Genomic DNA, 14,005 nt, shown 5'->3' on the forward strand with positions numbered 1-14,005 from the left:
TTGTTCAAAAATAAATGTAAATTTTTTAGAAAAAGACTAGGTTACATATTTCTGCACAAACAATAATTGTAATAAAACGCAATGAAGATAAGAGTTTTAACCTAAATTTTAAGTAGAGTGCAATAAACTCATTGAAACTAACTATTGCCTGGATAAATTTTATATATTAATCTTTAACTACTTGCGTGAGATATTTTAAACCACAAGAAGTGTTATAACTAAATAATAATTATTGAACATTTTTTCTTCACGTGTGTAGAAATTTATTAATAAACATTAACTACTAACAGCTAACGTTTACTAACTACGTGCCTCGTACGAAGACACAACGTAATGCAGGAATAATTTTAAGGTAATGACATTCCAAAGCGGAAGAAATTTAAGTGCAACGGCGCAGATATCCAGATGGTCGCGGTCAAATTTATCATAACAGTTTTAAACGAGTCAATAAAATGAGTTTCCTATCGGTATACTATATTACGCGCATTAGCTACATTTAATAAGACACGCACTCTTCCGAGCGATGATTTAGTGCTCGTGTCGCATTTATTAGCCATCGGATAGAAATTTTCATGAAAGTAACACAGACCGCGTTGCATTCTATTAAAGCCAATAATTCAATGATCGAGGACCTCATAAGATGCTAATATATACATCAAATCGCTGATTATTGATTGGTAAATAAATTTAAAAGAGAGAAAGAGAGAAGGATAAGAATTCGTTCATAAAAATTATAAACAAATAAAATAAATTGAAATTATTGTCGAATTATTTGATAGCACGACATATATTTCCTTACAGCTAATAGTCTCTGAAATTTCTGTCAACGGTAATTTATTTTTATTTTTAAATAAACGACCTGACTGTTGACATTACTAGCAAATATTAATTTGTTTACACAACTTTGTTTAAAAAATTAGTAAAGACAGAAACACAATATTTAGCATCTTATTTCCATTTTAAATAAAAAAAAAACAAATTAATTAGTTATATTCTAACGACGAAGAAAAGTTTTATAAAAGATCCCTGAAATCAATTTTAGCAATGGAAACATGAAAGTTTACGTCTAAAACATAAAAAAAATCAAAATGCAATCTCATACTTTATATGCTCAATATCTTTGAGAGCCCCTCCTTTATTTCCCGTTTTCATTTATATCACAATGGCAGGAAGAGAGTTGGAATACTTAGAAATTGCATAGAATTTTGTATTTGAGTGATTAGCATGGCCGCATCAATATCGAATGAGATTGCATCGAAGAAATCTTCGAGACAATGGCACTCTGTTCCTTTACATCGCCGCGTACCTAAGCAACAATGCAAGGCCGGCGTTCGCATGTATGATATTATTACTTCGGTTCAATTGTATACGTCTCGTTGCGTACAATTCAATTAGGCATTATGACTCGGCGCCTCATGCATAATTATTCGACCGATAATTGTTTGCCAGGAAACGTTGTATGCAACCTTACAGTTTTCAGATTTTGAGATAAAGAATTGCGAAAGAGAAGATTAACTTCTCACATCTTTGTATGCGTTTGATTCATTGTATTTTTCAAACCTTGAGTTTCTTTTTATTTGTGGAAATTTCACTATTTTCCGAATGAAAATTATATTCCGCAACGTTACCGTGTGATGCACATGCTGTTGCAAAATCATTACGAGAACAAACAAACGGGAACAACTTCGACGTCTAAAAATGTCATTTATTATAATATAAATCTGAGAAAATTTGTGCCGCGAACTTAATGATTATGCCCTGGAATCTACGTATCCTGTCACAGCACAACCGAGATTAAGGCTACTAATTATTTGACACAATTATAACGGAATAATTATTAACCCTAGCTGGAAAGAATTCTTCCTACCCTCTTTATCTACCATATCATCCCTTATTTCGTTAATATTAACAGAGAAAATTGTCGGGAATCTTTATACATTTTACTTAATTTATTCAGCTCGAAGCGAGATTTAACATAAATTTACATGTAGTTAATTAGTAACTGGCAATTTGAGCGAGGATACGCTGACACCTTTAAGTTTCGTGATCCGTGGCATATTAATTCCGAGAATTAAAAGCGATGTTTTTTTTCTTTTAAGAATAAATTGAAAATAACACATCTCGTCGCGATTCTGCGCTAGATAATCAGTGTTGAAAAACTGGTGTTGCGGATTTATTTCTTTTTATTTCCGCTATAATTTGCAAGCTTTATCATTATATGGCATTAATGAGACAAATTGAAATCATAAATTAAAGAATACGTATAATTGTTTCTTTATAGATTTTATACCTTTTATTGCAAAATTGATTACATATCCAAAAATGTTAATTATTATTTTTCTTCTGCGACTGAAACGTCGCAATTCTGCAAAGACGAGTTCAAGGCCGAATTTGACTCTTGCGGAAACGAGTACTTTTTCAATCCTTACTCCGAAGGAAGCAGTTCCAAGTAATGGCATACGGGAAAGAAATGTAATGCGTGATCGCTCAGAGAGCGCGGTTACCCTGGCGGATTAACGTATGCGAGATATTGCCTCAACCTTCGACACACTGTCGGTGCGTACACGTGTGCAACAAACTTAATTAACTGAACGCACGTGAGCCGTATCGGCGGCCGGTTGGTTTTTTGTGAATGGAACCGTGAGAGAAGTACGAACTCGCCGGTACGAACGGCTGTGCTCTTATACCCGCGTAATAACCATGATCCGTCGAATCCAGTGGTTCTCATAGCGGAAGATACGAGCCAGTTTCCGGAAGTACGACGACCTCCTGGCGGCTGGTTGCGCCACGAGAGGCAAAGGGCCCTCGTCGTCTCTGATCACGAACATTAGAAATTAGCGGCGCGGAGCTCGGAACGTTCGGTTAAGCAGGTAAAATTTATCTCGCGCGAGAACATCACGTGGGAATTTCACCATGTGTGCGGGAGATCGAACCGGTCGCGCCTCGCGCCGATCGAACATCATCGAGATCTCGATGTGCGTCCACACGAAATACCGGATCAGTCGGTAGCCAGTTTAGTGGTATTTGGCCCATCGAATGGCACAGAAGTCTCCTTTGTCAAGCGTCATAGAGTCATGTATGATTTACCTCCAAGAATGCTTCATTTGGAAACTAAATCTCTCACGTGATATGTGGCAATTTGTGCGCGGGAGCTTCATCCGTCTTAAGAGAAATGTCGTATACGCGTGCATAAGTATAGGGAAATGCGCGCATATGGAGTTAGATAAATATGTTATCTAACATATGCGTAGAAGAAATATTGGTTGTGCGTCTTATATGTGCACGCAACAGCGCATGTTTCAATATTTCATAATCCTTTACGGTTTTGTGATTTTATACAAATCCTGTACTTGCAAATATACCCCTTGCCAAAAAAAAATAAAAAAATAAAAAGAAACGAAGAATACGCAGATATGGATTAAAGAGTTCAAATTATGATCAAAATTATTTTAATTATTACACTATTTTTGATAGTTTTTCAGATCGATTAGATTTAAAATGATCTATTGATTCCTTTGTCAGTTACGGTTCAGCGATCGGTCATGCTTCATCGAATCTTCGATCAAGATCAATATATATCGATATATTATCGCAATTGCTACTGAAAATGCTCGCCGAACACCCGATATCATGATTATCGTTATTGCATTATTTGTATCGATATTATATAGTGTATTCAATATACTGGATATAACACAATGAATTATTTTCAATGTAGGATTAAAATAAAAGGAGTTTTGAATAAAATGGCCATCAAATAGTAGCGTATCAAACTTAATTCCTTCGCAACTCGACCTTTATTTTCACGTTGAATTGTTTGTCTGAATATGACTCAAAAACAGGATTAACGTCTTTTGTCATAATCAAGTCTACCCAAATGACGTAACGCAATGCTCTTGGTTCACGATTTTGAAGTAAAAGCATTCCTGGATATTGATGATTTCTCAAGAAGACGACGGACAGTCAACATAAAAAGGAATGCTCGTAGCGCGCGCTAACGGCACATGCAGCGATTGGACCACTCGAACTCTAGTTCCCCGAGCAAAAACCACGACGTCGATTAACGTGTGACGAAGTGATTTAATTCGAGGAGGGTCACGCGGCTCGTGCCACTTATCTTCTTCGATTCTCGGCAGGAGCGAGAATACGTCGTAAGACTCAGGTGTCGATGGACTTACTCGTAAAAAAGCGAATCGCCGTGGGCGAGAACTCCTCCCGCTGAGAGCGCCCGTCTTTTGCATAAGCGTCTAGGATTCTGTGCACGCATGAGATTCGACTATAAAGGCTTGCAAGACCTGTTTTCGTGATTACCTCGTCCTGAGGAATCTCGCCACGCGTTGTCCGCCAGGAATAGAAACGCAGACAGTCTTTGTCCGTCTACGTCCGAAGGCAGGAGGGATCTTCAGCAACTTCCGTGGCTTTCTGTGGTTTAGCCGATTGATCGGTAAGTGGGACGTGTTCTTACGCGAATCGTAACGACGCGTGATTCACGTTAACTCAACTTTCCACGATACATTAACCACAAAAGAAACAACGGTGACTGTTGCATGAACATTTTCGAGCATAAACGCGAGTATTCGCAATTTATATAGAGGTCACTTTACAATGTAATTTTCTACTGGTAGATCTTAAATACAATTTTATCTTTATAATAGACTTTAAATACGTGTGTGAAATGGATCTTATACGGCGCGGAGATAGTTCATTTTTGCTTTAATTCTTTGGACGTTGTAACTTGAATCTTGGACTTGTGACGTTCTCGCGAAATCATGAAAATCATGAAATGGTAAAGAATTGTTCATCGATGCTATTAGAATATATGCGCTTCCGGAAATTATCGGAAAATGTCATGAATTATGTAATTTGTGCATCTCGACTTTGAATTGCTCTTAACCGGTTTCTATAATATCTGACATAAGTTTCGGAGAATAATCTAAGGCTGTCTAAGGCGTCGTTTATCAGGATCGTCATAATTATGACCATATATGCGAGAGCCGACTATCATAAGGAGTGTCGCAAAATAGACCCGAAGCGTGGGATTCTCTGACGAGTCTGCCGTAGAATTTTCTTGAGCTATCAGCGTGGAATCTTAATCAACGTCCTGAAGTTTCTCACATGTATCGTTAACTGGATAAAAATAAAGTTAACATATTTAACGAGTACATATTTTTTAATTCTTGTATATAGCTTTCTCTTGTATTATGAAAAGATAGAAAAAAATTTGAAGATATCAAAATTATATATAGGCAACACTTGAGTTTATTCTTCATCTATTCTTTGTGCGTACGTAAATTACAGCTATATATTTAAATTATTAATATTATTAAAAAACAATACATACACACACACACACACACATCATTTTCAATAATTTGTGTGACACGTTTATAAGTTATTGACACTGTAGACATGATCTAATATCTAATATATTGAAACGCAAAGGTTTTCAGTTTGTAAAAAAAAAAACCATGAATATTGTTTTAGAAGCTGACGATGCTGACTCTCATTATATGTTTGCTGCCTCTAGCGTCGACCGTGTCTGTAGAAGTTGGAGAAATCAGTGAAGCAGAAACTTGGAAGAATTTGATTGTAGACATTGATAACGGCACCTTGAAACACGTTCGATTCGCCGAAAATTCCGATTATACAAAACTAAATTTATCAAGTTTTCCTGATGGTCTTCGCGCGCTGGAGAAAAATTCTTTCGATAATGTACTTGACATAGAATCTCTCGTACTTGCCAATAATTCGTTGACTTCTCTGCCGGACTTTGTATTCTCCAATCTGACAAAACTAAAAAGCTTGTCGTTGTCAGACAATCAAATATCGAATGTCCGGAATTTATTCGTCGGCTTGGAGAATCTGCAGCTGTTGGATGTTTCTCGCAACCCTATCAGACACTTCGGAAGGGGCCACTTGTTTGGCCTCACCAAATCTGTCAGAATTCTCACTAACGAAAATATTCTCTGGAGCATCAGCACGGGCGTGTTCGAGAATTCTTTCCTTAAAGACACCGAGGAGCTAAAACGACTGGCAGCGACGCAAGATCAGGGAAATGTAAAGGAGAACGAAAAGAAGGAGCAGGAAGTGGAGAAGGCTGAGATAGCCACAGCTGAGGAGCCTCAGGATCGAAAGATCGTCGAAACCCTTAGCGAGCACACTCGACTGAAAATTTGCAAGTCTGATGGTATCGTGACATCATTGGAGATTTTTTCGAAGGATGAAGAACTCGTTGAAGGATGCGTACAAGTGCCAGTCGATATCGCGATGCGAGTGAGTCTTGTCGAGCTGGGTATCAAGGGTTTCCAGGAAGACTGGTATCGGTTGCAATCTCTGCCGATCGCATCGTTGGATCTGTCGAACAATGAGATCGCCGAGATCACGAAAGAGACGTTGAACGACTTGCCGTCAGGCCTGACGTACGTAAACTTCCAAGGGAATAAAATACGCAAGATCTGGAGTCAAGTGATTGAGAACGATCACCTGAATGTGCTTAACTTGAGGAACAATCTGATCGAGGAGATCGAGGAGGGCGCGCTCGCGAAGACGAATCTACGCGAATTGTATCTCGCTGGTAATCAGTTGAAAAGTCTGGATTTTGTCTTCGGTCTGCCGAACAGCCTGACCGTGCTTCTAGCGAACGGAAATCATATAATCTCTATCCCCGACGGCGCATTCTCCAAGCTCTTCCGTTTGAACTACCTATATCTCGATGATAATAAAATCGAAGCGGTGCAGAACGACGTCTTCCAAGGTCTGGTATCCTTGCTGACATTAACGTTAGCGAGAAATGATATAAAGACGATCGGACCGAGCGCTTTCAGAGGCTTGAGGACGGTACAGACACTCGATCTCCGCCACAATTCTATACACGATCTGCGGAAGGGTACCCTCGCTGAATTGATAGGTCTGAAGCAATTGAATCTCTCGAATAACAAGATCGTCAAAGCCACGTTTGCCGATCTGGCGCGATCCGTGGACTCCTTGCATCTCGATTATAATGAGATCGATATTCTCGAGGAGGGCAATTTTGTTCGAACTCCAACATCCACCTTATCCTTGACCGGAAACAGAATTTCTAGCATAATGCGCGGTGCCTTCAACCTGCCTACTCTGAGGGATTTATACTTGAACAACAATACTTTGACGACCATCGAGGGTGACAGCTACGAAGGCTTGAACCGGTTAAGGCGTCTCTGGCTTTCAGAAAATAAAATATCCGAGATTCGCAAGGGCGCTTGCAAAAATTTGGGAAGCCTTTATATTTTGGACATATCCAAGAATCCCTTTCAGAAATTGGAAAATGGCGCTCTTTATGGTCTCAATACCGCCTTTGGCACCAGCTTGTATATCTATCGGAATAATCTGACGGAGATACAAGGCGGCGTTTTCGAGGATGTTTAAAACTCTCTCTTTTTCAGACTTTTATATATGTATGTATATCTTTTCTGTTAAATGTTCTTCAAGAATTACATTATTAATTGATGGTTATTAATTCACGAACACTTACAAAAAATTCAATTTTATTAAATCACACAATAAGTAAATTTTTATCTGAAATACATATTTATATAAATTTTATAAAAACGCATTTTTCATTTTATCTAGAAACATCAACCAACGTTATAAAAACTCATTCAGTGAAAGTATGGAATTGTTTACGTTATTTATATTTGAACGTATTAAAATGTAAATTTGTTAAATTAATTTCGAAAGATATCTTTGCACAATTTGTTGAAGCGAAAGCGTACTATCACGACATAAATATTTTAATGCATATAACTTTTAAGGTAAAAGATTGACGACGTCTTATAAAAGTATGATAAATGTTTCTTTGAAAAATGTTACTTTTTGATTGCTTTCACCTGTGTTTCTCCTAATATGTAATTATTTTGCTACACGAATTCTGCACTTTTAAGACAACGAAACCAAGATGAAGTGAAATTGTAAATTATCAATCAAGCATAATTTACGCCATCATTACGAACGATTGTATACCATTTCTCTTAATATGTATCAATCGAGCGCATCAGCTTCTTCGTGCGATCGCTCGACGGGATCGTTTATAATCGTGTTAATATTTACCCGAGAAAGGCAAACGGACAGAGCAATTTTTGCAAAAGTGACCGATGATTCGCTTTCACCGAACGTGCCCGTGAATACCGTGTAAAAATTGCAATAATAATACTGAAATCTGTTCACAAGAGATGAGACGTGCAACTTGCAACCGGTTGGCCTTGACTTTCACGCGAAACCTTTCAACTTCCAAGTCTGCCGGGCTCTTGAGATCCGTTTGAAGGTCGGTACGCTGTTAGAAATTTTTCTCAATTTTTTTTCCACTTTGATCGACTAACGGTATATCGCGGCTGAAGCGTTGTATAAGCAAATTGAGTAATCGAACGTCGTCTTCGTGACTGGAAATTGAGGACCGGAAGATAGTTTTGTCTCGACATTAGTGAAAGGGAGTTTGATATAATATAGATTGATATAATATTAATTAATGTAAAAATTAAAAAAAAATTTAAGTTTAAACAATTGGTCATGTCATGAGTCAGAAGACTGATCTAAGTGAGATCGTTTTGTGGTATGTAATATGCGTTACACATATAATGATTTCTGTTATTTTGAGACTAAAAGCCAGAGATTGAAACCGGTATAATTTTCCACGAGTTTAGACCTCGAGTTTAGACGCTGTACCTATTATAATTCCATTGGAGCCGTATAATCTCGTTTCACGCCGCATCGATCGTGACAATTATGTGTGACAAAACAGACGGGGTTTCCACCGTAAACCGGAAGTCGCTAGTCTAGAAGGCGTACGTAATTACGTAACACGTATTCCCCGGGTTTAATTAACTCGCGGATAAACCTTGAGCGCCGCGCGCTCGTAACGCGCGCAGCGATCTTCCCTTCCTTAAGCAGACAAGTTCTTCGTGATGCCCGGCGGTACGATCTGACGAGTCGATTTGTTTAATTGGATCTCGAGGGGTTCGGGTTAGATCCTCGAGCAGATAGGACTCGCGTCTTTGTGGCATTTCTCAACTGCGATCGCACGTTTCCGATGATAACCGCGCACACTGCTAATTGGCGCGAGAGCTTAATGATTCCCCGCGGTTTTCTTTTGCAAGCACCTCTGCTTAAAAGCCCGAATCGGATAAAGTGGATAAAAGTGGTATAAAAAGATATACTCGCGTCCGGTTTCCTGCTCGAATGAACTGCTGTTTACGATTTCACGGCGACCAAGGTCTGTCGAAGAAGCGCTGGTTCTCACATACCGGGTGCTTCTCGTTCCGTAGCGAAGGTCCCGGGCAATTTTGTGGCATTGACACTGAATAGCGCTCGCTACTTCCGGTTTCGTCAACGGTACTTCGTCGAGTTATCGGACGTACTAATGGTATAATGAGGAAATATCAAAAAATATTAATTTTGCGGCTTACCAAATTTCGCCTGTCAAACCTCAAATTTCACGAATTGATTTATGGACAATATTTTGAATTGGATCATACGTGGAATGTTGTAACTTTATTATACAGCAAAATGCAAAATAATTAAAAATTTTATAGTAAGAGAGAGAGAGAGAGAGAGAGAGAGAGAGAGAGAGAGAGAGAGAGAGAGAGATTTCATGAATTCTATTAAATAAATATTTATGCTATAATTTACAAAAAAAACGCGCGATATAGAAATGAATGTAAAATTGAGGCTAATATCCTAACATATTATTAATAATTTTATTTCTTGTGTCAATTTTAATGCCAATTTTAATACTAATTGTCAATAGCTATTCTTTTATTTGTGTGAGTATGCGTGCCATTGTGTGATCACATTAAAAGCATTTCGATAAAATAATAAACCTTTAAGCTCACGCAGAAAGCGTAGATATGTAAGTTCAACAGTGCGAAACAGGAAATGCAAAAGTGGAAATTCAATGAATGTCGGCCAGTGGATCTTGCGTCGGCTGAAAGAAAAGGGGGTGCCATGCCATCTCGAATCTCTTAAGGTATGCTGTAAGTAGGACAAAGGTACCTTGACTCTCGGGAGAAAGGTCCCGGTGCCCGAGGCGCGAGGTTCGTTGGCCTTCGTAGCCGCTGATGGACAATAGCACGTAACAACCAGAAAGCAGTACGCCCGTTGAATATATTGACTTTGTATTGCTCGTCTTATTGTTAGATCGAATGCAGAATCCTAGATATGAATGAAGTGGTGACGCAACATTGCATCATATACGTCGTTTCTCATTTTGAAATATCTGATTCTTTTTTATTTTGATGATAAACGAGTTTCGGACGATCCTTAACTATCCAATTATTGATATTGATATTAATACTTAGAGTATCATGTATAATTTTAATTTATAGCAGAATAGATTATTTTTTTATATGATCGACTTACATCGCGATGATTGATTAGATAACTTAATTGTGATTACCGATATAAGAATAAAAAATAAACGTATTTCGTACTATAAAAAGGGGAATTAGGCCACAGATGATGATAATGGTAAGCGTCAGCGCACGAAAATGACTATAATTATTTGATATGCAATTAATGCTTTCTAATCATCACGCGGTGAAAGGGATGATTGCACGTTTCACGAATACGTGTGATACGGTATCGCGTTGTTAATTATCTATAGCATATCTAGATTTTATTATATAAATCGGAGATAAGTGACGCGATTATGACGCGCATATGTTGATATTTGAAAAGTACGAAATCTCGAAAGGCCGGAGACCCATAGCGACAATATCCGAGAAGACGAACTTTCGACGCTTGATTTTTGTCTCGAACTGGTTGAGCGTTTCATAACTGTCGTTTATAACCAGTCGACCTGACCTCGACGACCAGCGCATCTGCATAAATTCGTCTTGTCGTAGTTCTTATGCATAAATCCATAAATCGCGCGCTCGCGGAATATTTTGCTTAACACTAACAGAGAGAGCGGTGGTCACTATGGTCGAAGAAATTGTGCGTAATTATCTTCGAGAATCGCTCCGGTATTTTTAACAGCCGCCGGCAGAGAGATTCATTTCGCCTTAGCTGGTACAAGACCGGAAAATTTTTAAGCCGTTTGATTGCTTCTCGTGCCTTCATTTAATCCAATCAGCTGATTATATAATGTAGTCACACGAAAATATACTTGTCTTGGGAATTAAACCCGCCACTTTTAGGTATCAAATATCATCGATTTGTAACAAAAATTGTTATTCTATTTACTCGCGTGTACTAACGTGTTATCAGTGATATTTCTTATTATTGTAGATATTACCCGTTTATAATTTTAACATGTGGTAACGAAATATGTACATCAGGATGTTAAAACAATTATTCGGTGCACTTTGAAAAGAAGGGGATATTAACAGGACGGAACTAATTTTTTCTCAGCAAGCTTTAATGCGTTTCATTTGCATACTTCGGGTCAGCATATTGAGTTGATAATGATTAAAACTGCACGTAAGCTGTATTCGTGCAAATATTATTAATTTTGAAACAAATAGAGCCAGTAACTTGACAATAAAACATAACAATCAGTTTTTCTGCGCTTTTAGATTAACTTTAATCCAAAATGTATATAATTATTTTCGCTATTATTTGTTATAATTAGATAATAATTACATCTTCTTTCTTGATTTTCAAAATTTATTCTTTATTTGTAGAGATTCTGTGCACGCGACACATCGTAATATGTGAGTGTAATTCTTAAAAATATTTTTAATTGAAACTGTTACAATTAATTTTCTTGAAATTAATCGTTTTCACAAATAAATTAATATAATGAAGGATAAAAGTATTGAAATCATAATTAATTCAATGAATGATAGTAAAAAATAATCCTTTAGTATATAATATTGAATCATATGATATGTCAAAGTAATTAGAATCGCAATTTCAATTTAATCACTGACGAATGATTCTTACATGACAAGAGATCTCGCAATCAAGTCCGAAGAACCGTGAAGGCGATCTGGACGAGCGTAAAATTGAATTTCCATCGGAAATGTATGTAAATTCGTGTTCGCTGGCACTCGTCAAAAAATGAATTCGAGCAACCATCCCCGCATACATATGTATAAGTTTCTTCAGTGGTGAGTATGTACCTTCTTTAATTGGCGACCTGAATCAGTTCGCTGACTTGATAATCATCCGGTTGAGGAGAAACATCTCGTGCGTGACACCGGCGAGTTGAACCGAAACCAGCGACCTAATCGCAAAAATTAATAGCCGAAGAGAGACGATTTACCGCTCGTGATGAGCCAATTATACCGTCATGCGTGACCTGCTTTCCAAAGATAATCGTTTAATAACACACCCGCGCGAAGAATTGTTCATCCATGACGTATACCTATGTAATCGTCAAGCGCGGTGTCTTATGTGTGTGTGTATGGTAATCTAGTTTAATAGGAGCAGGCACTTATACAATTTTCTCAATAAAAATTCTCTTGCGCTGGTCGCGAATAGATCCGCGCCGGGTGTTTTACCACAGCTTTCACGGAGATTACATCAGACGTGCCGTCTCTGTGTCGCGAATGATCATCATATAGCGCAAAGATTTTGAATTAAATATTCTGACGTATTCCGTTATGTGGAAAATAACACGTTTTAATCGTTGCAGCATCTCGATGTCCAGCAAAATTGACCTATAAAAAAAAAATGTAATTGGAGCTGTCGGGCACATTTTATCAGAAAAATTCGAGAACATGGGTTTTGCTTCCATGTTTTCTGTGCAGAGGAAGACGCATGATCTCGCGATTGCAACCCCTATGTGTGGTGATCACATAATCCGATGTAGATGTTTATAAGCACCACTTTCCATTAACGGAACACACAAATACACGAGAAAACGCGATTCCGTAAGTCGTATGACACGATTATGTAATCTAAACTGGTGTCGAATTTTGCTGTTACAGAAATACCAGTCGAGCATTTTGCAAGGAACACCGTATTTATGATAACGATAGGTTTTTTTATGTGATATATAATTGCGCATCACTTTTCTTACATAATGATTATTATAATTTCACTTCATGAAAAATAATATCTGGCTCGAAATAGTATGTGGCAAATTTTGCGTTATTTTTTCTTCTTTTTTGCATCAATATTTTTGTAAAATGTGTTTTTAAAAACACTATGTGTGTTATATATATATATATATATAAATGTATGTTGATATTTTCAGGTGGCATCTGTATAATAAATTTATTTTAAAACGTTTTTAATATAAGATCTAATTCTTCTCGTCAATATGTGCCTTTTTGATTACATAAAATATTTAATAAACTCAAGTAGAGATACATAAGTCTGATATATCGATTTTACATCGTGATTTTACTTTTCTTGTTTCTTTGTTCTGTCGACATGGCATTCACAAAACATTTTGCAACAACCGCATTTTTCCGTCGTGTATTGCAGCGTAAACGGTAAATATTTCTGCGATAAATTCTTGCGTTTGCTTGATTTCGCAATCTGATGATGTTCTTTCTTTTATAAATTATACAATACAGCGTTGATAAATAATGTCATTTTTGTAGACATATATGAAATGTAAGCTATGCAAAAAAACTTTTGATATTTTCTACTTTGCTAAAAATAAACTAACAGTCATCAAATAAATCAAGATAAAAAGTTAAAATTTAAAAATAAATGACATATTTCAAGCTTTTCATAATTTATAAATAATGACTGACATTTCTTGATTATTTCTTAAATCTCAGTGGTATATACTCGTAATATAATTAAACGTGATTAAGCAGACAGACACACATTATTTTGTTATTTGTTATTTCTGCTATTATATCTTTTTAATTATTAATTTAATAATTTTATAAGCGTTGATAAAAATTAAACAAAAAAAAACAGAAAATTTAATTAACTTTCTATAATTTCCTTGGTCAAAAATTTATTTGTTCTCTTTTATATATATATATATATATATATATATATATATATATATGTGTGTGTGTGTGTGTATTAGGATTTATTGTAAGATATTAATTAAGTCTAATCAATA

General features: G+C 36.8%; 1 protein-coding gene across 1 annotated transcript; it reads left to right on the forward strand.

The window, feature by feature from the left end:
• Positions 1–3,460: 3,460 nt before the first annotated feature.
• Positions 3,461–7,844, forward strand: LOC143907904 (uncharacterized). The gene is made up of 2 exons (XM_077424995.1): positions 3,461–4,444; positions 5,485–7,844. The coding sequence occupies exon 2, from the start codon at positions 5,494–5,496 to the stop codon at positions 7,402–7,404; it is 1,911 nt and encodes a 636-aa protein (XP_077281121.1). The 5' UTR covers positions 3,461–4,444; positions 5,485–5,493; the 3' UTR covers positions 7,405–7,844.
• The last annotated feature ends 6,161 nt before the right edge of the window (positions 7,845–14,005 follow it).

The sequence above is a fragment of the Temnothorax americanus genome, unplaced genomic scaffold (assembly GCF_048541705.1).
Source record: "Temnothorax americanus isolate GAGA-0224 unplaced genomic scaffold, ASM4854170v1 Scaffold9, whole genome shotgun sequence".
In the NCBI taxonomy this organism is placed as follows: Eukaryota; Metazoa; Arthropoda; class Insecta; order Hymenoptera; family Formicidae; genus Temnothorax; species Temnothorax americanus.